This window comes from Adiantum capillus-veneris, chromosome 6 (genome assembly GCF_014529385.1).
Source record: "Adiantum capillus-veneris isolate H3 chromosome 6, ASM1452938v2, whole genome shotgun sequence".
Taxonomy (NCBI): Eukaryota; Viridiplantae; Streptophyta; class Polypodiopsida; order Polypodiales; family Pteridaceae; genus Adiantum; species Adiantum capillus-veneris.
The window spans coordinates 149,010,485-149,036,632 of NC_140936.1; the positions used below are offsets into that span (position 1 = coordinate 149,010,485).

A 26,148-nucleotide genomic window follows, 5' to 3' on the forward strand; every position below is an offset into this window, starting at 1 on the left:
CATTGCCGCTAGATTTACATGCTTTTTCAGACTCAGATTGGGATGGTTGTTATGATACATAAGTGTCCACAAGTGGTTTTTGTTTCATGCTCAAAAATTCATGCGCATTATGGTTGAGCAAGAAGCAACAAGCTGTGGCCACTTCTAGTTGTGAAGATGAGTACAGTGCAATCTTCACAGCTATGGTTGAGTGTGTATGGCTCATACGCCTTATGGATGATCTAGCTGTTGGACAGGACAATGCCAACATCATCTACACTGACAATCAAAGCACATTAGCACTTACAAGGAACCCAATTTTTCATGCTCGCACAAAGCAGATTGAGATGCATTATCACTATGTCAGAGAGAGACTCTCAATAGGAGAGATCAGCTTGGCCTTTGTGCTGACACAGGACAAGCTTGCAGATCTTTTCACAAAGGCATTGCCTCGTTTTCCGCAAAGCTTTAAGCTTACTTCCCTTTGTGGATTGATCATATCCTCGGAGCACGGCACTTCCCTAAGATTCGACAATGATTTCTTTTTCAAAAAGTGTAGGGTCCTACTTAGCAATAACAAATAAGGTCTGAAATTTAAGTAATCATTAGGAGTAGTAAGATAGTAAGATAATCGTATTACGTAAATGGGTCTCGCAACTCCAAGTTCTCAGCTCAGCTCGACGACACTCTGTTGGCAGAAGCGCGAGTTGAGGACCAGCAGGCCTAAGGCGAGTGGCGTCAGAGAAAACCGCTTGCAGGGGAAGCTCTCCTCTTCTGTAGCCTCTCGCACAGCACACCCTCTGCCCTATCATCGCGGCTCCTCAAGCATTATCGTCGCTGATGCTCGCAGCGAGACCAACGAAATCACCGTCACGGGGAACAGCACCACAGGCATTGAAACCTCAAATGGCCCTCTTTCTGTGACTCAGGACGCTGGTGGTGAGCTCCCTAAACATGAGCGTCTCAAAGCTACCAACCCGCAAAATTCAGCACCAAATGTATGCATGTCATCAGACATACCAGATGAAGCCACAACCAGAGCAGATGTTGTAGCTGCTGAAAGAGGCGAATTGGTAAATTTCAACTCATTAAGCTTCTCATCTCGGCCTTTTGACTATGCCGGGGCTCAGATACAACCAGCCGAAGGCTCCTCAAATGCGACAACATTTAATACTTCATCAGCTACAAGCCCTTCAAATGCTACAAACTTGCCATCTGCTCACAGTCAGGATGATGGAGACAGCAATGATGCAGGCAGCAGGCATGATGCTACCACATCACATATCCTGTCTAATGCAGGTGAAAAGGAGACGAAGGGCGAAATAAGGCGGTTTTCTTTGTCTGAGCCGGAGTTATTGAAAACCTTACAAGAATCAAAGTCCCTCACTCCTCTTGAGAAGATTAATCTTGAAAAGATAATGAAGTTCAAGGTCATAAACGACAACCTCCAGGGCCAATTGGCTATACAGGCTATGAGAACAGAGCAGATCAAAGATTTGGAAAACCTACTTACAGATTCATATTCAGAGCTCATGTGGGGACCCCTTACATACAGACCTGTTCTGGCTTGGATTCTTTCGTCTTATTTGAGAGAGAGGCAGGCTTGTCTTCCTAATGCTGTGACATTGGTTGGTCTTTATAAGCCCTGTGAGGAGGCAATGGCCAATGAACAATTGGCCCGTAAGTGGTGGTTGGCTGGTGCTGTTGAAATCTCGTTCAATGCTGGTGGCAAGCCCAAGGATATGCAGGCACCGCTGCCGCCAGAGGATGCTCCTTTCCTGAGTAACATGGCTGTACTAAAGAACTTCAGAAGGTGTGTGTTTGCAATGAGTATTGGTAGAAGGTTATGGTGCCTGTGTGTTTTCTAAAGAAAAAAAGCTAGGGGTGTACTCAAATAAACCTAGGCCCTTAATATCTTTTGCATTTGGTTCCATGTTAATGGCTACGCTATTTGCATGCCTAGCAAGTTCGTACCATGTTTGTAGTATAGAGCACCTTACCAGAGTGCTAAAGATCCGTCTTTACTATCCGTTTGAAATAGTACCATTGCTTCCAACATGTTTTGATCAGCTCTTAAACTCAGCTCTTCACAGAATTTGGGTGACTTTCCTCTTTTCTTTGTATTATGGCTTTTGAAATATAGTGATCAGCTCTAGAAACTGAAATCTTACAGAATTTTCTCTTTACTTAGTATGCCTTTAGGAGATAGCTTAATCCACTTGCAAAAGGAAGCTAGTAGAGAAAGAAAACTCTTGAAAGATTGTGCAAGGTCTTCTGCTTAGTATTTGGTAGCTTTGTTCTATCAAGAAATACGAAGAAGCTTCTTCTTGGAGAGGAGAATCTTTTTAGAAAAAAAAGAGTGAGTTTGTGTAGTCCTTCTCCTCCATCCACTTAGCGTCCTAACAATGATACTTCCTAAACTTGGGCAAGTATTTATGGACCAGCTTTCCCTTCACTTTTCTCTCCTTTTAGGCCAAGATCAGTCCAGGTTGAAGTTCCTCTATTTGTTCTACCTTTGGTTGCTCCTCAGGCACCATACATTGTCCCTTGAAAGGTGGAGGAAACCCATGTGAAATGCTCAGTATGCCTGTCTTGAGACTTCTACTAAGCCTCCTCAACTTCAATAGAGTTGTAGAAAGATTGTTAACAAAACAATAAGATCTGCTTGAAAGAGGTTGTCGTTGGTGCACAAGATAGGTAAAAAACCTTCTTCCAACCCTTGACTTGTTATAGGTTGGCATCTCTTTGGATTCGTGCGGTTGGTCTAGGTCATAGTTACCAAGAATGGGAAATCAAAATCGGAACGTAGAATGGGGAACACAAATGGGCATGAAATGCCATTCTCTGTTCCGAATACTCAGGTCTAATGTAAGGCGCAACGGAAGTGAATGTTGAACTTTGCTCAAGATGAGTGCTCCAAACTGTGCTCAAGGTTCCTTTTTACTTACGGAAGGGAGAGCCTTCCGTTCCTTTAGTGAGAGAGTGCAATGGACACAAACAAAGTGGATAAACACTATGAATGAAGGTGCTGCGATTGAGAGATAGAGAGAGAAGAATGACACAAGAATGTTGTCAAAACCTGTTACCATATACATGTGGTAGTGATGTGTGTGAACACACTAGGACCGCCGGGGCATTTTTTCCCTCTATAGGAGGTTTTTTCCCCCGTGCATTGTATATACGCCCATCACTCTAGGGCTATCTATCTTTCCATTGCACACTAAGTAAGACACTCTCTATTGTGTGCCTTGAGCTTCCTTCGTCTTCTCCAAGCTGTGTGTTTCTCTGCAACCCTAATTCCAACAATTGGTATCAGAGCAGGTCACGTCCTCCTGGGCTTAGTCGCCAGCTGCTCCAGCACACGCCTGCTCACTTTCTCCGATTTCAGTGAGCTTTGGCGAGCGTTTGCAGGTCGACAAATATTTTGGGAGAGCTCATTTCGGCTCATTTCGGCCTCCGTTTCCACTACAGGCAGTACTGCACAGGCTATTTCGTCATTTTGTGCAGATTTTCTGTCAGTGCCGTTCTCTGCATAACAGGTGCCTTATAGTCTTCTACGGTTTGTGCTATATAGCACAAGTTGTTCCCACTCCATTTCTCCTGTTTTCGGGCAGTTTTCACATGAGGTGCAGCATTTACCATGGCTGACAACAACAACACAGATGTGTTCAAGATGTTTGCTGCTGAGGACAGGTTGGATGGGGACAACTACCCTATGTGGGCTTATATGATGCAACATGTTCTTGTGTCAAAAGGTGTCTGGAACATTGTGCAGGGCATTGATGTACGTCCTGGTTCTGAAGATGTAGGCAATGTTGAGGATGTTGCAGGTTTTGCTGCAAGGATTGCAGCTGTTAGAGTTGTTTTGCCTACGGCAGAACAAGCTCGTTGGGATGTTAAGGATGCGCAGGCTCATGCATTGATTGCGTTGTCTGTGAAGCGCACCATTATTCCTCACATCCGTTCAGCAAAATCTGCAAAACAGGCTTGGGATATTCTAGCAGGTCTTTATGCAAGCCACAATGAGGCTAAAATTGCTTTGCTGCGTAAAGAGCTAGAGTCGAAGATTATGCATGAGGAAGATGATATGGACACTTTCCTTGCTAGTGTCAAGGATATCAATGAGCAACTCATTTCTGCAAGTGAAGTCATTTCGGACAGTTCCCTTGTGCAGACTGTTCTTGATGCCTTACCAGATTCCTACCAGACTTTTGCTAGTACTTGGAGACTGATGACCCAAGGAAATCCTGAAGTTGTCAAGTTTGATGCATTATGCACATTGCTGTTGCAAGAGTCACTTTCTAGAAAAAACAGGACTAGGCAGTGTGCGGTTGAACAGGCTTTTATTGCTTCTCAAAGAAAGGGTGGTAACAGTAATGCAGCCACTTCTTATGGTTCTGCTGCGAGTGGCAAAAATTCTGTTCCTAATGCTTCTGGTGGCAGCATTTCGTCTGGCAATTCTGGTGATAAGGGCAAAAAGAAGATGCGTTGCCATTATTGTAAAGCCAATGATCAATTGATCAAGTCGTGTCCTAAGTTGAAGGCCAAAGAGGCTAAGAAGAAAGAGGGTGATTCCACTGCAAATGCTGGTTCCACTACAAATGCAGCCATTGTTGAGTCTTCTGTGAAAGGAGATTGTGATGCTGATGTTGATGCAGAATGGGCTTTTAGCGCAGAGTGCACTTACAATCCTGCTGTCCATGATGCATGCTTGTCAGTTGCTGCAGATTCACATGTGTGGTATTTCGACAGTGGTGCTACAAAGCACATTACCTCACATTGTGAATTGTTTACCTCTCTCGAGTCTGTCCCTCATGGGAATTCAGTCACTTGTGCTAACGCCTCTTATCCAGTTCAGGGAGTTGGAAAGATTGTGCTCATTGTTGCTAATGGCAGATCCTTCACACTTGTTGATGCACTTTATGTACCTGGGATCAAGAAGAATCTCTTGTCTGTATCCGCACTTGCTAGACTTGGACTTGTAGTCAAATTTGTGGATGACAGATGTACAATTCATGATCTCAGTTTTGGTGATGAAATTGTTGCATCTGGGCTTTTGTGCCGTGGGCTGTATAAGCTCACTTTGTATGATAAGTGTGGACAAAATTTTGCAAATGCTGTTGCAGATTCAAGGGCTATTTCAGATGCAAAACTTTGGTATGCACGTTTTGGTCATCTGAATTTTGCCAGTTTTCTGCGTTTGCAGAAATCTGATATGGTTGCTTCTTTGCCGCCTCTTGAAGCACCTGTCAAACATGTTTGTGAAGGCTGTATTCTGGGTAAAATGCAGCGTTCTAAGTTTCCAAAGGATGGTTCACTTAGGGCCACATGCAGGTTGCAGCTTATGCATAGTGATGTTTGTGGGCCCATGCAAACTCCGTCCTTGGGCAATTACTTGTACTTCGTGACTTTCATTGATGATTACTCCAGGCATGCATGGGTATTTCCGCTTAAAGCGAAGTCCGAAGTTTTTATGTGCTTCAAACAATTTTTGGCTATGGCTGAAAATGTCTCAAAATGTACTATGGGCACGCTCCGTTCTGATCGAGGGGGGGAGTATATGTCTCATGAATTTAATGCATTTTTGGCTAGTCGTGGGATAAAACACCAATGTACAGTGCCTTATACACCTCAGCAAAATGGTGTTGCTGAGAGGAAAAACAGGTCACTAACGGAAATGGCACGATGTATGGTCAAAAGTCAAGCTTTGCCGCATTCTTTTTGGCTTGAGGCCATCATGTGTGCCACTTATGTACTTAACAGGTGTCCTACGAAAGCTTTGCAGTCTATTACTCCATATGAAGCATGGCATGATAGAAAACCTTCTATTGAGCACATGCGTGTTTTTGGCTGTTTGACATATGCTTTGGTGCCACAAGTGCAGCGCAGAAAATTGGATGATAAGGCTGTCAAATGTATTTTTGTTGGTTATAGTGCTGAAAGCAAAGGTTACAGGTTGTATCATCCGCAAACAAAACGTATTCTGGTTTCACAGGATGTAGTGTTTGTGGAAGACTCTGTTCAGCCCTTGCTGTCATGTACTAGAGACAGTAATGTAAGCTCACAGGACATTTATGACACTTTGTTGCCTCTTTTCAGTGGTGGAAATACGAATGTAAGTTCCAATGAGGCAAATGTACAGCCTATGGGGGTTTCTGAAAATGTTTTAGAACAGCCTATTACTGATGCAGATGTACATGATGTACTTGATGAGGAAAGGGCTGAAAATGAGCAGGCTAGAGGTATGCCAAAATGGCTGGTGCACACTTTGCGTGACAGTAAATTGGATGCACCTTTATCTAGTCGTACTCGTTCAGGCTCTCACCATGCATCTTATGCATCAGATTGTTATGCTTTGGCTGTGTCTAGTTTACATGATGTTGAGGAGCCTCTGTCTTTTGATGAAGCACAGAATTCAGAAAATTGGATTGCTGCCATGAAATCAGAATATGATGCACTTATAGAGAATGACACATGGACTTTATGTGATTTTCCTCCTGGCAAAAAGGCCATTGGTACGAAGTGGGTTTACAAGTTGAAACGCAAGCCGGATGGTGAGATCGATCGCCATAAGGCTCGACTTGTTGCAAAGGGTTATGCACAACAAAAAGGCATAGATTATGAAGAGACTTTTGCTCCCACTTGTCGTATGACTACTGTGCGTTTTCTATGTGCATTGGCAGCTCATTTTGGTTGGGATGTACATCAATCAGACATTGTTACTGCTTTCTTGAATGGTGACATATTTGAGGAAGTTTATGTAACGCAGCCTCGCGGTTTTGTCATAAAAGGACAAGAGGACAAAGTGTGCAAATGTAAGAAGGCTTTGTATGGGTTGAAGCAATCTCCTCGTGCTTGGTATGAGAAAGCTGACACTCATTTGGTTAAACGAGGCTTTCGTAACAGTCCAACAGAAAGCACATTGTATGTAAAGCGTGAGGATGATGTATTTCTCATTGTGGTTCTTTATGTTGATGATTTGCTGATCACTGGACCAAATGAGAGACATATTGCTGAATTTAAGGCTGATTTGAATGCTACTTTCAAGATGAAAGATTTGGGGCTGTTGCATCATTACTTGGGTATACAGTTTAAGCAGTGTGATGGTGGTATTGCCTTGTGTCAGAAAAGTTACATAGAGACATTGCTATGTAAGTTTGGACTTGAGGATTGCAAACCTATTGCCACTCCCATGGAAACAGGTTTGAAGTTGAGTCTACATGATGCTGGCGATCCTGCTGATGTCACTCTTTACCAAACTGCTGTTGGCTGCCTCATTTATGTATGCAACACGAGGCCAGATATTCAGTTTGCAGTCTCGCAGGTCAGTAGATTTATGCATAGCCCAGGGTCTAAGCATTGGCAGGTTGTCAAGAGGATTTTCCGCTACCTTAGTGGCACTTTACATCTTGGCTTGTTTTATCCCAAGGTGGGATCATTGCCGCCAGACTTACATGCTTTTTCGGACTCAGATTGGGCTGGTTGTTTTGACACGCGAGTGTCCACAAGTGGTTTTTGTTTCATGCTTGGCAGTTTATGTATATCATGGTTGAGCAAGAAGCAACCTACTGTGGCCACTTCGAGTTGTGAGGCTGGGCAGTCTTCACAGCTACGGTTGAGTGTGTATGGCTCAGACGCCTTATGGCTGACTTGGGTGTTGGACAGGACACTGCCAACACTATCTACACTGACAGTCAGAGCTCATTGGCAGTTGCGAGGAACCCAGTTTTTCATGCTCGCACAAAGCACATTGAGGTGCATTACCACTATGTCAGGGAGAGGCTCTCAGCAGGAGAGATCAGCTTGGCTTATGTGCCAACACAGGACAACCTTGCAGATCTTTTCACAAAGGCATTGTCTCGTGAGAAGCTTGAAGCTTTCCGCAAAGCTTTGGGCTTACTCCCCTTTGTGGACTGATCCTGTCCTCAGGACATGGCACTTCCCTTTACTCATGTGCCAGCTCTCGTTCACTGCATCACTCCAGGGGGGATTTGTTACCATATACATGTGGTAGTGATGTGTGTGAACACACTAGGACCGCCGGGGTATTTTTTCCCTCTTTAGGAGGTTTTTTCCCCCGTGCATTGTATATACGCCCATCACTCTAGGGCTATCTATCTTTCCATTTCACACTAAGTAACACACTCTCTATTGTGTGCCTTGAGCTTCCTTCGTCTTCTCCAAGCTGTGTGTGTTTCTCTGCAACCCTAATTCCAACAAAACCCTCCTCCGAAGGCCCCACTCTCTATGGGGAGAGCGGTCTACTTATGATTGCACAAAACTCTACAATGCTTAATCTTGCCGACGATGTCGACGACGATGAGGACGACGACGAGACGGGCTGAAATCTAAAAATGATAAGGGCTGAAATCTGCAAATCTTTATCTGCTGAATTCTGACTCTATGTCGATAACGACGGTGCGACGACAACGCGCTGAAAACGCAGATGCTGAAATCTGCGTTTTTCAAGCTGAAACTGCGAACTTTGCGGGATTTGACCGTGCGGCGAGGATCTGCTGCGGGAAGGTGAGATCTGCGAGGTTCGGGGGTTCTACTGCGGGTGCTAACTGCTGAAAACTGAAAACGCTGATGCTTGTGGGGATTCCGTCGCGAAGATCTGCAAAAACGCTAGGGCTGATCTTTGTTCTTGGGGTGGAAATCTGCTAACGCTGGGGGGTCTGTTGCTTCTTGTTGTCGCCAGGCTGTTGTCAAAGCAAAAACGTTGGCTGATCTGGTCCAAAAACGCTAGCCTTCTGCTGGCATGCAAAAATGCTAGGGCATCTGGGGGTTCTGCTTAGAAGTTGCATGTTGAGCGAGTGCTCTTGCTGCCTCTTCTGCCAGAAAGTGCTAGCGCTAGGTTTCTACTTATACAAACTTAGTAAATTTGCCCTACCTACTTTCCAACAAAAGTCATTTAAAAATAATAAGTGAAAAATGTCAAAAATAGGGAAAATAGGTCTATACACTGTAAAAATGCTCCTGATGAGTTTTGATGGAAATTTGATGATCATGCTGTGTGCAATCAGAGGATATGCATCTAATCTAAGTGCATGGACATGCACGGTCTGTGAACAGACTCACAAAGGTGCCAGATCACTTCGTAATCTAGGCTAACTGAACTGAAGTGAACCCATGTCATGAAGTAGCTTGTCCACGTACACGTAGGGTTAGATGTGCACGTGACATCCCCTCCTTTTCAAAGTAAGATACTGGTACCGAATTGTATGGCGTCGAGGGAGATCGCCAATAGCGTTTGGAATCCTAGAAAGGACTCTTCGCCGGCCCACTCTGATGCGTGGGTCATGCGATACTTGAACTTCATAAAGGTCTACAACGCTTGCTTCTTTGGGCCGCGCCGAAAGCGACAGTCTTTTGTGGCTCCTTCAATGCTTCAACTTCGTCTATAGTCATGCGTCTACCTTCTTCAAGAATCTCCGAGGATGAAAATTCTTGAAACCACTTCCAACACAAAAACATGAATATACCCATTCTATGTAAAGTGACTGGAAAAATTCGAGTCTTCCTAAAAGACTGTGCATGCAATGTAGATGAACATATAGAGGGAGTGCCAAATCATTCATCAAAGACACGCAAACAATGGGATCAAATCTTGACTTTCTGATCGAAATCAATCAACTGTGGCAAAACACAATGGAAATGCCGATGCTTGATGCTCAATCGTTCTTGTGCTCTTTTTGATACTTGTCATGCCAAGGAAGAGACATGGAATGTGAAGTCCTTGAATGCAAACATTTCATCTTTTCATGAGTAATCCGTATACATCCGTGCTCATTCATGAGTGAAACGTGCTCAACGTACAATGTCATGCCTAGGAAAAGGGATCACATAAAGACACTGACGAAAATACAGGAAACTATCACGAATGAAACACTCGAACAATGCGTGCTGACAAGTCATTCGAACACATAGTACTTCCTGTAAGGGTTCTTTGGACCTAGGCTCGAGAGCCAAGGTCGGTTCGTCGTGTTTGATCGAATCTTCCTGGGAGGGGGGGGGGGGGGGGGGGGGCGGGAGGGGGGTGCTGTGGACCTCGACTTGAAAGCCAAGATCGATTCTTCGTGATTGATCGAAACTGCAACGAGGTTAGCTTCGCTAGAAAAAACATCAACTAAACCATCATCCTTGTGAACAATCACGTCTTGATCATACAAATCATCATGCTCCTGAGAAATCACATCGTGATCATCATGCAAATAATCATGCTTGTCATTGTCATTCAAATCATCATGCTTATCATTATCAATAATCATTCAATTCAGCATGCTTATCATCATGCAAATCATGTGCGTCATGCTTTGGAGAAGAAGAGACTGAGAGAGTCTCCTTTTCCCGAATCGCTTGCATCTGTGCCTGAACTTGAGAAAAGAGTCGCAACATCTCTTGCATTCGTGCTTTGTTCTCGCGATCAAATCGTGCTTGTCTTTCTTTCCATTCTTGCGTCGTATTCACGATCTATGGCTGCCTTGCCCTTCTTTCTTCGTAGGCCTTTCTTTCTGCTTCTCTTTCTCCTTTTCTTTCTTCGCGTTCTAACTTCCTTTCCATAAACAACTGCTTCAACTCCTCCATAGGAGTTAGTGCAATCCTTGGCGGAGATGGGGAAGGGGGAGGGTAGGAAAATCCTCTTGGTGGGGAAAATTCTTCTTCGCCTCTCTCGTGCTCATCACCTCCAAGCGAAGTATCCATTCCGCTTCGAGTGATGACCATCCACTGAAGTCTTGGGTTCTTGTGGGTTCTTGTGGTCTTGGGTTCTTAAGTTCACGAGGAACTTGGATTCTGGGGGTCTTGGTTCTTGGGATTCTTGAGGGTCTTGAGGTTCTTGCGGTTCTTGAGGGTCTTGCGGTTCTTCTTTCGCTTGAAATCTGTGTTAGAGAAGGATCTTCTCTTCCCCGAGTTCTGCTCTTTTCCGCGGGCGCACCCCTTGGCGGCCTTGCGCTCACACTAAGGTTGCTTTTTCCCACCTCACGTCGATTGGCCAGCCGCTAAGTGCACGGTCCGCTCTCAATGAGTGAAAAGAGGCACAAGGGGAGGCTGGACAAGCCCTTCTTTCTTGGGATTCCTATCACTCTTCAAAAACACGATTAGGAATCAACACGCCCAAGGAATCTTGGGTTACGTGCGACCGCAACAAGCAAAAAAAAAATCTTGTGATTCTTGTGGTTCTTTCCTTGAGTGATACGGAACACTGCCAAAGCTCTGATACCAATGTAAGGTGCAGCGGAAGTGAATGTTGAACTTTGCTCAAGATGAGTGCTCCGAACTGTGCTCAAGGTTCCTTTTACTTACGGAAGGGAGAGCCTTCCGTTCCTTTAGTGAGAGAGTGCAATGGACACAAACAAAGTGGATAAACACTATGAATGAAGGTGCTGAGACTGAGAGATAGAGAGAGAAGAATACGACACCAGAATGTTGTCAAAATGCTCCTCCGAAGGCCCCACTCTCTATGGTGAGAGCAGTCTCCTTATGATTGCACAAATCTCTACAATGCTTGGACTTGCCGACGATGTCGACGACGATGAGGTGGGCTGAAATCTGAAAATGCTAAGGGCTGAAATCTGCAAATCTTTATCTGCTGAATTCTGACTCTATGTCGATGGCGACTATGCGACTACAATGCGATGCTGAAATCTGCGTTTTCCGGGCTGAAACTGCGAACTTTGCGGGATTTGACTGTGCGGCGAGGATTTGCTGTGGGAAGGTGAGATCTGTGAGGTTCGGGGGTTCTATTGCGGGTGCTAACTGCTGAAAATTGAAAACGCTGATGCTTGTGGGGATTCCGTCGCGAAGATCTGCAAAAATGCTGAAGTGCCTTGTAGATACAAAAACGCTAGGGCTGATCTTTGTCCCTGCGGTGGAAATCTGCTAACGTTGGGGAGTATGCTGCTTCTTGTTGTCACTAGACTGTTGTCAAAGCAAGAACGCTGGCTGATCTGGTCCAAAAACGCTAGCCTTCTGCTGGGATGCAAAAACGCTAGGGCATCTGGGGGTTCTACTTAGAAGTTGCCTGTTGAGCGAGTGCGCCTGCTGCCTCTTCTGCCAAAAAGTGCTAGCGCTAGGTTTCTACTTATATAAATGTTAGTAAATTTGCCCTACCTACCTTCCAACAAAAGTCACTTAAAAATAATAAGTGAAAAATGTCAAAAATAGGGAAAATTTTAAATAGGTCTATGCACTATAAAAATGCTCCCGATGGGTTCTGACAAGTGCCTGGACATGCACAGTCTGCGAACAGACTCACAAAGGTGCCACATCACTTCTTAATCTAGGCTAACTGAACGGAACTGAACCCATGTCATGAAGTAGCTTGTCCATTGTAAGGTGCAGCGGAATGAATGTTGTATTTTCTCAAGATTAGTGATCTTTATTGCTCAAGGTTCCTTTTAGTTCTTAGGGAAAGAGAGAGCTTTCCGTCTTATGGAGAGTGCTATGATCACGAACAAAGTGAGTGGATATTGTGCGTGCAAGTGAATGAGACTGAGAGAAGGAGAGAGAAGAGATACGACACCCGAGAGGTTGGAAAACCCTCCTCCGAAGGCCCCACTCTCGTTGGCGAGAGTGGTCTACTTTGATTGCACAAAGGTGTACAATGCGAATGCAATGGGACTATGCCGATGACGACGACGGTGATGACGACGACGACTTGGGCTGAAATCTGTGGATCTTCTATATGCTGAATTTGGACTGTTTCGGGCTGAAAATGGACTGTTTTCTTGTGGTGTTTATGGCTGAAAATGGTCGCTTCCTTCGGGGTTCATGCTGCAGATGAAAACGCTGATGCTTTGTACCTGCTGAGCTGCGTTTTAGGGCAGATCTGCACCTGCTGAAAACGCTGCCAATGATGAGGAACACCTGCTGAAAAACGCCACCAAAAGGCTGGAATTTGCAGGCTGCCTAGCGTTAGTGAAAACGCCAATGGCTGGCTGAGCCTGTCGCTGACCAAGTGCCAAGAACTGGAGACTTATGGCGATGGTTGGCTGTTAGGGAGAAAACGCTGAGGCTGTGGTGTAGATGCAAAAACGCCAGGGATGGTTGAAGATGCAAAACGCCAGGGATGGTTTGAGGGGGGTACTGTTGAGAAGTTGCCTGTTGAGCGGGGAGCTCCTGTTGCCTCTTCTGCCAGAAAGTGCTAACTTGGGTTTGCTTATATATTAACGTAGCAAAATTGCCCTACCTACTTTTGTTGGAAAGTCACTTAAAAATAATAAGTGAAAATAACCAATAAATAGGAAAATAGGCTAAATGCACTGGAAAATTCCCCTAACTGATGCTAATGGATTCTGATGGGAATTCCGATGATCATGCTGTGTGCAACCGGAGGATATGTATCTATGCTAAGTGACTGGGCATGCACAGTCTACGAATAGACTCACAAAGTGCCAGATCACTGCTAATCTAAACTGACTGGACTGACGGGAACCCTGCTGTGGTGTAGCTTGTCCACGGACACATATGGTTGGGATGTGTCACGTGACATCCCCTCCTTTTCAAAGTGAGGTACTGGTACCAAACTGTATGGCGTCGAGGGAGATCGCCAAGAGCATTCGGAATCCTGGAAGGGACTCTTCGTTGGCCCACTCTGATGTGTGGGTCGTGCGGTACTTGAACTTCATAAAGGTCTGCAACGCTTGCTTCTTTGGGCCGCGCCGAAAGCGACTCAAAGTCTTCTGTGGCTCCTTCGATGCTTCAACTTCGTCTATAGTCCTGCTTCTTTCGTCTTCAAGAATCTCCATGGCTGAAAATTCCTGAAACCATCTCCAACACAAAACCATGAACATACCCATTCTATGTAAAGTGAAGGAAAAAAATCTTGTCTTCTCTAAAGACTGTGTATGCAATGTAGATGAACATAGAGACGGAGTGACAACCCGTTCATGAAACACATGCAAACAATGAGGTCGAATCTTTTCTGTTTGATCAAACTCAATCAACTGTGGCAAATCACAAAGGAAATGCCCATGCTTGGTGCTCATACTATCATGTGATCGTTCGGAAACTGTGTCATGCCATGGAAGAGACATGGAATGTGACTTCCTGACATATAGACTTTTCAAATTTTCATGAAAATTCCGCATACATTCGTGCTCATCCATGAGAGAAATTGTTCAACATACAATATGTCATGCCTAGGAAAAGGGATCACATAACGATGCTGACTAAAATACAGGAAACCTTCACGAATGAAACACTCGAACAATGCGTGCGTATCAATCATGCGAACACATAATATTTCCTGTGAGGGTTCTTTGGACCAAGGCTCGAGAGCCAAGATCGGATCTTCGTGATTGATCGAATCTACAACGAGGTTAACTTTGCTAGAAAAAGCATCTACTAACACATCATCATTGTGAACAATCACATCTGGTTCATGCAATTCATCATGCTTGTCTTTATCATCCAAATCATAATGCAAATCATGGTCAATCAAATCATCATCATGCTTCTCATAATCATGCAAATCCTGTGTTAGGTGCAGCGGAATGAATGTTGTATTTCCTCAAGATTAGTGATCTTTATTGCTCAAGGTTCCTTTTAGTTCTTAGGGAAAGAGAGAGCTTTCCATCTTGTAGCGTGTTGTGGTCACGAACAAAGTGAGTGGATATTGTGCGTGCAAGTGAATGAGACTGAGAGAAGGAGAGAAAAGAGATACGACACCCGAGAGGTTGGAAAACCCTCCTCCGAAGGCCCCACTCTCGTCTGCGAGAGTGGTCTATTCTTTGATTGCACAAAGGTGTACAATGCGTATGCAATGGACAGATGCAAGTTGGACTATGCTGATGGCGACGACGGTGATGACGACGACGACTCGATGGCTGAAATCTGTAGGCTTCTAATCGCTGAATTCGGGGACTGATTCGGTGGCTGAAAATGACTGATTTGGTTGCGTTTTTATGGCTGAAAATGGGGGATCAATCTGCAACTGAATGGGGGGAATCTGCTACTGTTCTATATTTTGAATTCTGAGTTTTCTCCCTGCTGAAACTGCAGCTTTCCTAGCGTTAGTGCTGGGGCTGAAATCGCTGAGGAAAGCTGAGGTTTTGGTGGCGTTTTTGGATGAAAAACGCTGGCTGAAAGTAGGGCTCTCTGCAAATGAAAAACGCTAATGCTGGTGGTCTTTGCGGCGGCATCAATCTGCTAACGCTAGTGTGTTGATGGTGATGACGATGACTGCTAGAGAGGAAACGCCAGAGATGGTGGTTGCTGCCGGGAACAGAAACGCTAGGGGTCTTTGGGGGGGGGTACTACTGTGAAGTTGCCGTTGAGCGGGAAGCTCCTGCTGCCTCTTCTGCCAGAAAGTGTGAACTTTGGTTTGCTTATATATTAACTTAGCAAAATTGCCCTACCTACTTTTGTTGGAAAGTCACTTAAAAATAATAAGTGAAAATCTCAATAAATAGGAAAATAGGCTAAATGCGCTCGAAAATTCCCGTAACTGATGCTAATGGATTCTGATGGGAATTCCGATGATCATGCTATGTGCAACCGGAGGATATGCATCTATGCTAAGTGACTGGGCATGCACGGTCTACGAATAGACTCACAAAAGTGCCATATCACTGCTAATCTAGACTTGACTGAACTGACTGAACCCTGCTGTGGTGTAGCTTGTCCACGGACACATAGGGTTGGGATGTGTCACGTGACATTGTGTGTGTCATGCTGTGGAGAAAGAGAGACTGAGAGAATCTCCTTATCCCGAATCCTTTCAACCTTGTCTTGCATATTAGCAATGAAAGATGGAGAAGGAGCAATGTCCACTCCATGAAAGACAGTAGGAGAATCACTTTTGGCATTGAGAGTTTAAGTGTTAGCCTCAAAATCAATGAGAGCGTTAGTCTCACGAAACCATCGAATGCCCAAAATCATATCACATCCTGAGAGAGGAGAAACAACAAATCTTCTAGTGAAGGCAGTCTGTTGAATTGCAAACAACACATCAAGGCACTCCTCCGTGATGAGAGCGTCCATACCAGGACGAAAGCCAGAGACCTCGATAGGAGATCTCGAACTAACTTCGAGGCTGGCTCTCTCAACAAGAGAGGAACTGATCACATCATGCATACTACTTGGGTCAAACAATATGACAAAACGGTGCCCCGGCGTACGACCATAACATTTAATGAGAGAATCATCAATGGGAGGGTCCTGAGAAACTGTGGGCACAATCGTGTTATCATTCATTGCATTGACAGATGTAGTGGGTGCTGTGGGTTCTTTAGATTCATTCGATTGAAGCTCAGGACATGTTCGTTTTATGTGACCCTTAATGTGACAATGAAAACAACGACTTTTCTTAGAATAAGTGCTTTGTTCTTCCGAAGTGATGTAACCTCTTACAATTCCTTGTGCTACCTTTTCATATGGAGTAAGCTTAGGTGTAGCAATTGTGTTAGCTTTACCCTTAGATTCATTGGAAGAATTCTTTGATGAGAGACTGTTGGAAGATTGGTTAGAAGAGTTATCATTCTTACCAATCTTACGGTTCTTACCGTTCTGAGGGATCTGAGAAGTCTACGAGGTACTTGTGGAAGTCTTGTTCTCCTTAGGCTTTCTCTTGTTGTGCTTCATCTCCTGTGCGAGAGCAATCGCTACCGCCTTGTTGAGATCGATTGGATCCAAGACTTCTACATGGAACTTGATATGGTCGTCTAATCAAAAAAGGAATGCCTCTTTGCGTTCATCATCCAACATGCGTAATTGGGTACCTAGCTGCAAAAGACGATCAGAAAAAGACATAACCGGCATACCATTTTGCTTGAGAACGCGCCAATCGTCCTTTAATCGTGCGAGGTACTGAGGTGGCATAAACCGCGCCTTGAGCTTGTCTTGGAAATCAACCCAACTAAAAAAGAGGGGCATGAAATGGTCGGCTGCCTCTAGGTGCGCGGCTAGCTGTGCCTCTTGCCATGAGTGGTACCAATTAATGGCATCACCGGCAAGGTACATAGCTGCCGTCAAAACTTTGCTATTTCTTGTCTTCTTAGTTGTCGCAAAATAAGCATTAGATTGATGCAACCAAGAATGAATAACTGTAGCATCCATCTTACCGTCATACTTACTGAAAGTCAACTTTTCTGTGACTAGATGGTTGGAATCCGCATCGTGGCTTGCGCCACTTGAGGAATTTCCACGATCTTTGGGTGGTTCGGTCTTCGAGGCTAGAATTTGGGAAATAAATTCTTGATGACAAATCTCCCTTTGAGCCTCTCTTTCATCGCGCTCGCGTTCGAAAGCAAGTCGATGTTCTTCTTGTTTTACGGCAAGAGCAATGCGCTCACGTTCCTGAGCAAGTCGATTTTCTTCTTGTTTTGCGGCAAGTGTTGCGTTTCTTTCATCGCGCTCGCGGTCCTTGGCTTCTTGTGCTTCTTCTTTGCTTGCGAGTTGTGCCAATGCAACTCGATTCGTTTCTTGTTGTTGTGCCATCATGTCCAACATCGACTTGACCATCATCTCCATAGGAGTGAGTGCAACTCGTAGCGTAGATGGCGAAGGGGGAGGGTCGAAAAAGTCTCCTGGTGGGGAAAAATCTTCGTCGCCTCTCTCATGCTCATCACTTGTATGCGAAGTATCCATTCCGCTTCGGGTGACGACCATGCACTATAATCTTGGGTTCTGAAGTTCGCGAGGAACTTGGGTTCTTGAGGGTCTTGAGGTTCTTGAGGTCCTTGATTCGTGAGAATCTAGGGTTCTTGAGGTTCTTGAGTCTTGAGGTCTTGGGTTCTTGAGGTTTTCTTTCGCTTGCAAATCGCGTTGGAGAAGGATCTTCTCTTCACCCGAGTTCTACCCTTTTCTGCGGGCGCATCCCTTGGCGGCCTTATGCTCACACCAAGGTTGCTTTGTCCCACCTCACGTCGATTGGCCGGCCGCTAAGTGCATGGTCCGCTCTCAATGAGTGAAAAGAGACACAAGGGGAGGCTGGACAAGCCCTTCTTTCTTGGGATTCCTGTCACTCTTCAACAAAACACGATTAGGAATCGCCACGCCCAAGTAAACTTGGGTTCGTGCGATCGCAACAAGCAAAAAAAATCTTGTGGTTCTTGTGGTTCTTTCCTTGAGTAATGCAGAACACTTCCAAAGCTCTGATACCAATGTAAGGTGCAACGGAATGAATGTTGTATTTTCTCAAGATTAGTGATCTTCATTGCTCAAGGTTCCTTTTAGTTCATAGGGAAAGGAGAGCTTTCCGTCTTATGGAGAGTGCTATGATCACAAACAAAGTGAGTGGATATTGTGCGTGCAAGTGAATGAGACTGAGAGAAGGAGAGAGAAGAGATACGACACCCGAGAGGTTGGAAAACCCTCCTCCGAAGGCCCCACTCTCGTTGGCGAGAGTGGTCTACTTTGATTGCACAAAGGTGTACAATGTTAATGCAATGGACTGATGCAATGGGACTATGCCGATGACGACGACGGTGATGACGACGACGACTTGGGCTGAAATCTGTGGATCTTCTATATGCTGAATTTCTTGGACTGTTTCGGGCTGAAAATGGACTGTTTTCTTGTGGTGTTTATGGCTGAAAATGGTCGCTTCCTTCGGGGTTCATGCTGCAGATGAAAACGCTGATGCTTTGTACCTGCTGAGCTCCGTTTTAGGGCAGATCTGCACCTGCTGAAAATGCTGCCAATGATGAGGAACACCTGCTGAAAAACGCCACCAAAAGGCTGGAATTTGCAGGCTGCCTAGCGTTAGTGAAAACGCCAATGGCTGGCTGAGCCTGTCGCTGACCAAGTGCCAAGAACTGGAGACTTATGGCGATGGTTGGCTGTAGGGAGAAAACGCTGAGGCTGTGGTGTAGATGCAAAAACGCCAGGGATGGTTTGAGGGGGGGTACTGCTGAGAAGTTGCCTGTTGAGCGGGGAGCTCCTGCTGCCTCTTCTGCCAGAAAGTGCTAACTTGGGTTTGCTTATATATATTAACGTAGCCCTACCTACTTTTGTTGGAAAGTCACTCAAAAATAATAAGTGAAAATAACCAATAAATAGGAAAATAGGCTAAATGCACTGGAAAATTCCCCTAACTGATGCTAATGGATTCTGATGGGAATTCCGATGATCATGTTGTGTGCAACCGGAGGATATGTATCTATGCTAAGTGACTTGCATGCACGGTCTACGAATAGACTCACAAAAGTGCCAGATCACTGCTAATCTAAACTGACTGGACTGACGGGAACCCTGCTGTGGTGTAGCTTGTCCATGGACACATAGGGTTGGGATGTGTCACGTGACATCCACGTACATATAGGGTTAGATGTGCACGTGACATCTAAATTATGGAATGGGGATTTGGAATGAAAATTTGGAATTGGCATTGAGAATGGAACGGCCTCTCTATCCCTTTTGCTTGCGTCCTCTCCGGCTCCCTCTCTCCCTCTACTTCTCTCTCCCATTGTTCTCCCTTCCCTTCCTTCCTTCCTGACCCTTCCTCTCTGACCCTTCTCTATGTGTACTAGTTTGTGGAAGTAATTTTATCGTTTTTATTTCTACTGATAATTCGTTCATCAAGCTTGTGTTTTGTCCGAATACTTTATGCATTTGACTTCAATTTTTACATATATAACATTGTCTTCTTGAGAGAGAGAGAGAGAGAGAGAGAGAGAGAGAGAGAGAGAGAGAGAGAGAGAGAGATTTAACAAATTTAAATTTTGTTTTTTTGTTTTTTCAAGGGCATCTTGCCATTGGGCAATGGACTAAAGTTTATTGTATTATATAGTGTATTCCCATTTTTCTGTCTTTTTGATGGCAGAGTCTAGACTGGTCACTATAGTATGATGTATCCATCTTTGTATAAGGATTGATAATCAGTCCTCAATCTTGACTCTTGATGTTTTATGTATTTTGATTCCGGTATCATGGTATGTTGAAGTTTTAAGTTTTAACTTTTCGCAATCGTGACTCATGTTTAGTGCTATTGAAATTTGACTAAGTGATGTATTCTAAGAGTTAAGTACAGATAACATTTGAAGCAGTATCTAATGGACATTGAAGCAGTATCTAATGGATGTTTGAAGTAGTATCTATGTCTAGACTCTATGTAGTTCCTAGTATGTATAGGTTGGAAAAGGCTAAAGTCACTATTCTTTTTGTTGTTACAAATGTTACGTATTGGTCACGTACCTTAAAGGCCGATCCGTACAGAAGTACGTACCTTACATACTGATTACGTACCGTACACGCCGTACCTTTCCACCTTGTCTCCAACACAAAACCATGAACATATCCATTTCATGTAAAGTGAAGGAAAAAAATATTGTCTTCTCTAAAGATTGTGTATGCAATGTAGATGAACAAATGGATGGAGGGACAACCCGTTCATCAAATACATGCAAACAAGGAAATCGAATCTTTTGTGTTTGATCGAAATCAATCAACTGTGGCAAATCACAATGGAAATGCTTATGCTTGGTGCTGATACTATCATGTGCTCGTTCAGAAACTATGTCATGCCAAGGAAGAGACATGGAATGTGACTTCCTTACATACAAACTTTTCAACTTTTCATGAACAATCTGCATACATTCGTCCTCATTCATGATAGAAACATGCTCAACATACAATATGTCATGCCTAGGAACAGGGATCACATAACGATGTTGACTAAAATACAGAAAACCTTCATGAATGAAACACTCGAACAATGCGTGCGTATCAATCATGCGAACACATAATACTTCCTGTGATGGTTCCTTGGACCAAGGCTCGAGAGCCAAGATCGCTTCTTCGGGATCTATCGAATCTTCTTGTGGGGGATTTGTGGATCTCGACTCGAAAGCCAAGATCGATTCTTGGTGATTGATCGAATCTACAACGAGGTTAGCTTCGCTAGAAAAAACATCAACTAACACATCATCCTTGTGAACAATCACACCTTCTTTATGCAACTCATCATGCTTGTGAGAAATCACATCTTGATCATGCAAATCATCATGCTTGTCATTGTCATCCAAATCATCATGCAAATCATTATCCTTCAAATCATCATACTTCTCATAATCATCCAAATCTTGTGTGTCATGTTGTGGAGAAAGAGAGACTGAGAGAATCTCCTTATCCCGAATCCTTTCAACCTTGTCTTGCATATTAGCAATGAAAGATGGAGAAGGAGCAATGTCCACTCCATGAAAGACAGTAGGAGAATCACTTTTGGCATTGAGAGTTAAAGTGTTAGCCTCAAAATCAATGAGAGCGTTAGTCTCACAAAACCATCGAATGCCCAAAATCATATCACATCCTGAGAGAGGAGAAACAACAAATCTTCTAGTAAAGGCAGTCTGTTGAATTGCAAACAACACATCAAGGCACTCCTCCGTGATGAGAGCGTCCATACCAGGACGAAAGCCAGAGACCTCGATAGGAGATTTCGGACTAACTTCGAGGCTGGCTCTCTCAACAAGAGAGGAACTGATCACATCATGCATACTACCTGGGTCAAACAATATGACAAAACGGTGCCCCGGCGTACGACCATAACATTTAATGAGAGAATCATCAATGGGAGGGTCCTGAGAAACTGTGGGCACAATCGTTTTATCATTCATTGCATTGACAGATGTAGTGGGTGCTGTGGGTTCTTTAGATTCATTTGATTCAAGCTTAGGACATGTTCGTTTTATGTGACTCTTAATGTGACAATGGGAAAACGACCTTCCTTAGAATAAGTGCTTTGTTCTTCCGAAGTGATGTAACCTCTTACAATTCCTTGTGCTACCTTTTCATATGGAGTAAGCTTAGGTGTAGCAATTGTGTTAGCTTTACCCTTAGATTCATTGGAAGAATTCTTTGATGAGAGACTGTTGGAAGATTGGTTAGAAGAGTTATCATTCTTACCAATCTTACGGTTCTTACCGTTCTGAGGGATCTGAGAAGTCTGCGAGGTACTTGTGGAAGTCTTGTTCTCCTTAGGCTTTCCCTTGTTGTGCTTCATCTCCTGTGCGAGAGCAATCGCTACCGCCTTGTTGAGATCGATTGGATCCAAGACTTCTACATGGAACTTGATATAGTCGTCTAATCCAAAAAGGAATGTCTCTTTGCGTTCATTATCCAACATGCGTAATTGGGTACCTAGCTGCAAAACACGATTAAAAAAAGACATAACCGGTATACCATTTTGCTTGAGAGCGCGCCAATCGCCCTTTAATCGTGCGAGGTACTGAGGTGGCATAAACCGCGCCTTGAGCTTGTCTTGGAAATCAACCCAACTAAAAGAGAGGGGCGTGAAATGGTCGGCTGCCTTTAGGTGCGCGGCTAGCTGTGCCTCTTGCCATGCGTGGTACCAATTGATGGCATCACCGGCAAGGTACATAGTTGCCGTCAAAACTTTGCTATTGCCTGTTTTCTTAGTTGTCGCAAAATAAGCTTTAAATTGATGCAACCAAGAATGAATAACCGTAGCATCCATCTTACCGTTATACTTACTGAAAGTCAACTTTTCTGTGAGTGGATGGTTGGAATCCGCATCGTGGCTTCTGCCACTTGATGAACTCCCACGATCTTTGGGCGGCTCGGTCTTCGAGGCTAGGACTTGGGCAAGGAATTCTTAGCTCTCGTCGAGCTTCACGCTCGGCCTCCAAGGCCGCGGCTTGTGCTGCCGCTTCCTCCTTTCGTAGTTCTTTTCTTGCGTCGCGTTCGCGTTCTAAAGCAATGCGATTTTCTTCTTGTTGTGCGGCAAATCTTGCATTTCTGTCGTCGCGCTCGCGGTCCTTGGCTGCTTGGTCTGCGGCCATTCTTGCAATCTTGTCGTCGCGCTCACGGTCTCTTTCGTCGCGCTTACGGTCCTGAGCAAGGCGATTTGCTTCTTGTCTATCCATCATGGCCATCATCTGTTTGACCATTGCCTCCATAGGGCTTGGTGCACTTGGTGGCGTAGATGACGAAGGGGGAGGGTTGAAGAAATCATCTCCGGGTGGGGACGAGTCTTCGTCGCCTCTCTCATGCTCATCACCTGTATGCGAAGTATCCATTCCGCTTCGGGTGACGACCATGCACTAGGATCTTTGGTTCTTAAGTTCACGAGGAACTTGGGTTCTTGAGGGTCTTGGTTCTTGGGTTCTTGAGGTGTTCTTTCGCTTGCAAATCGCGTTGGAGAAGGATCTTTTATTCACCTGAGTTCTACTCTTTTCTACGGGCGCACCCCTTGGCGGCCTTGCGGTCACACCAAGGTTGCTTTTTCCCACTTGACGTCGATTGGCCGGCCGCTAAGTGCTCGGTCCGCTCTCAATGAGTGAAAAGAGACACAAGGGGAGGCTGGACAAGCCCTTCTTTCTTGGGATTCTTGTCACTCTTCAACAAAACACGATTAGGAATCTCCACGCCCAAGTAAGCTTGGGTTCATACGACTGCAACAAGCAAAAAAAAATTCTTGTGGTTCTTTCCTTGAGTAATGCAGAACACTTCCAAACCTCTGATACCAATGTAAGGTGCAGCGGAATGAATGTTGTATTTTCTCAAGATTAGTGATCTTTATTGCTCCTGGTTCCTTTTAGTTCTTAGGGAAGGAGAGAGCCTTCCGTCTTATGGAGAGTGCTGTGATCACGAACAAAGTGAGTGGATATTGTGCGTGTAAGTGAATGAGACTGAGAGAAGGAGAGAGAAGAGATACGACACCCAAGAGGTTGTAAAACCCTCCTCCGAAGGCCCCACTCTCGTCGGCGAGAGTGGTCTACTTTGATTGCACAAAGGTGTACAATGCGTATGCAATGGACTGATGCAATGGGACTATGCCGATGACGAGGACGGTGGTGACGACGACGACTTAGGCTGAAATCTGCGATCTTCTATTGGCTGAATTTCGTGGACTGTTTCGGGGCTGAAATCGATTGTTTTATTGCTGTCTTAAGGGCTGAGAATGAATGGTTCCGTCGGGGTTCATGCTGAGGTCAAAAACGCTGAACTGTTGTACCTTTTTGGCTGCGTTTTCTGCCATGGTTGAAGGCTGAAAAACACTAGTCTTGTAGGTCTATTCCATGCTGAAAAACGCTGCAATGGGCAGCAGATACTAGCGTTAGTAGTTCGCTGAAAAACGCTGAGATGGAGGGAAAAAACGCCAGCATAGAATGTGTGATGGCGATATCTGCAAGAGAAGGAAAACACCAGGGAATGGAACTTGATGGCGATGCTGGGGGATCTACAATGGCTAGGATGTTGAGGGTGATGCTGGAAAATGCCCGCGAAGATGGAGGTCCAAAAACGCTGGGGATGCTGGGGGAGGGGAGGGGGGTACTGTTGAGAAGTTGCGTGTTGAGCGGGAAGGTCCTGCTGCCTCTTCTGCCAGAAAGTGCTAACTTGGGTTTGCTTATATATTAACTTAGCAAAATTGCCCTACCTACTTTTGTTGGAAAGTCACTTAAAAATAATAAGTGAAAATAACCAAAAATAGGGAAAATAGGCTAAATGCATTGGAAAATTTCCTTGACTGAATCTGATGGATTTTGAAGGGAATACTGATGATTATGCTGTGTACAACCGGAGGATATGCATCTATGCTAAGTGACTGGGCATGCACGGTCTACAAATAAACTCACAAAAGTGCCAAATCACTGCTAATCTAGACTTGACTGGACTGATTGAACCCTGTTGTGGTGTAGCTTGTCCACGGACACATAGGGTTGGGATGTGTCACATGACATTTCTTGAGTGCCGGTTTGAGGGGTGATTCTGTGGTTTGCCGGCACTGTGAGTGCACCTCGTCAAAGGAGGTCTAGGTCAAAAATTTTGCAAATTTCGGGTCCTTCACAAAATTTATCATCATCTTTGTTGCATCGTCAACCAATCGTCGATGCTCCATCTCTTCGATCTCCGCCTGAGTAGGCCGGTGCGGCCCGTACTCCTCGTGAGAATCTTCTTCGTGATCGCTTTCCGCATCTCGAGATGCAGAGGAAGTCGATTGATCTCTGTTTGAATCCATAAGTGTCGCTAGAAAAAGGATCGGATTTCCCGGTAGAAGAGAAATCGGCTGTGCTCTGATACCACTGTAACAAACTTGGACACTCCAAGTCAAGATTCTACCGCGACACGACAGGAATTCACGTCAAAACAGTTCACAATTGATTCGACACGGCCCGGCGGAGTTCCGTGCCTAGCGTCCCTTTCGGTATTTCTTTTTGTATTAATCTGCAACTCAAAGTACAAGGGAGTGGGAGGGTCTCACTCTCAAACTTCGCGTCCAGATGCTCTGCAGGTTGCTTTTTCCCACCTCACGTCGATTGGCCGGCCGCTAAGTGCACGGTCCGCTCTCAACGAGTGAAAAGAGAAACAAGGGGAGACTGGACAAAGCCCTTCTTTCTTGGGTTTCCTGTCACTCTTCAAAAACACAATTAGAAATCGACACGCCCAAGAGGACTTGGGTTACATGCGACCGCAACAAGCAAAAAAAATAAAATTCAGTGGTTCTTTCCTTGAGTGATATAGAACATTGCCAAAGCTCTGATACCAATGTAAGGTGCAATGGAAGTGAATGTTGAACTTTGCTCAAGATAAGTGCTCCGAACTGTGCTCAAGGTTCCTTTTACTTATGGAAGGGAGAGCCTTCTGTTCCTTTAGTGAGAGAGGGCAATGAACACAAACAAAGTGGTGAACGAGACTGAGAGATAGAGAGAGTAGAATATGACACCAGAATGTTGTCAAACCCTCCTCCAAAGGCCCCACTCTCTATGGCGAGAGCGGTCTACTATTGATTGCACAAATCTCTACAATGCTTTGGACTTGCTGACGATGTCGACGACGACGAGATGGGCTGAAATCTGAAAACGCTAATGGCTGAAATCTGCAAATCTTTATCTGTTGAATTCTGACTCTATGTTGGTGACGACGGCAATGATGCAACTCTAAAACAGAAACATTCCTGTTGTACTAATCTTACCTACCCTCCATCACTCGAGTGATGAGGATCAAAGGTGTGACGATGCAACGACGACGTGCTGAAAACGTAGATGCTGAAATCTGCATTTTGCGGGCTGAATCTGCAAACTTCGGTGGATTTGACCGTGCGGCGAGGATCCGCTGCGGGAAGGTGAGATCTGCGAGGTTTAGGACTTCTACTGTGGTGTCTATGTGCTGAAAACTGAAAACGCTGAGGCTATGGGCTGATTTGACGCCGTGGATCTGCAAAAACGCTAGGGTGCTGCTTGCTGATTCAAAAACGCTAGGGGCTGA

General features: G+C 44.8%; 1 protein-coding gene across 2 annotated transcripts in view; it reads left to right on the forward strand.

Annotated features, from left to right (window-relative positions):
* The first annotated feature begins 596 nt into the window (after positions 1-596).
* Positions 597-26,148, forward strand: part of LOC147456454 (Acyl-CoA N-acyltransferases (NAT) superfamily protein) — a 34,911-nt gene continuing 9,359 nt past the window's right edge. Inside the window, exons 1-2 of one of the 2 annotated variants that reach the window (XM_086514911.1) lie at positions 597-1,792; positions 19,665-19,876. In XM_086514911.1, the coding sequence (XP_086371037.1) occupies positions 624-1,792; positions 19,665-19,692 (1,197 nt within the window). In that variant the 5' untranslated portion in view covers positions 597-623 and the 3' untranslated portion in view covers positions 19,693-19,876. Of the gene's footprint in view, positions 1,793-19,664; positions 19,877-26,148 lie in introns of those variants that run through there. The other variant, XM_086514910.1, reaches the window with a different exon arrangement.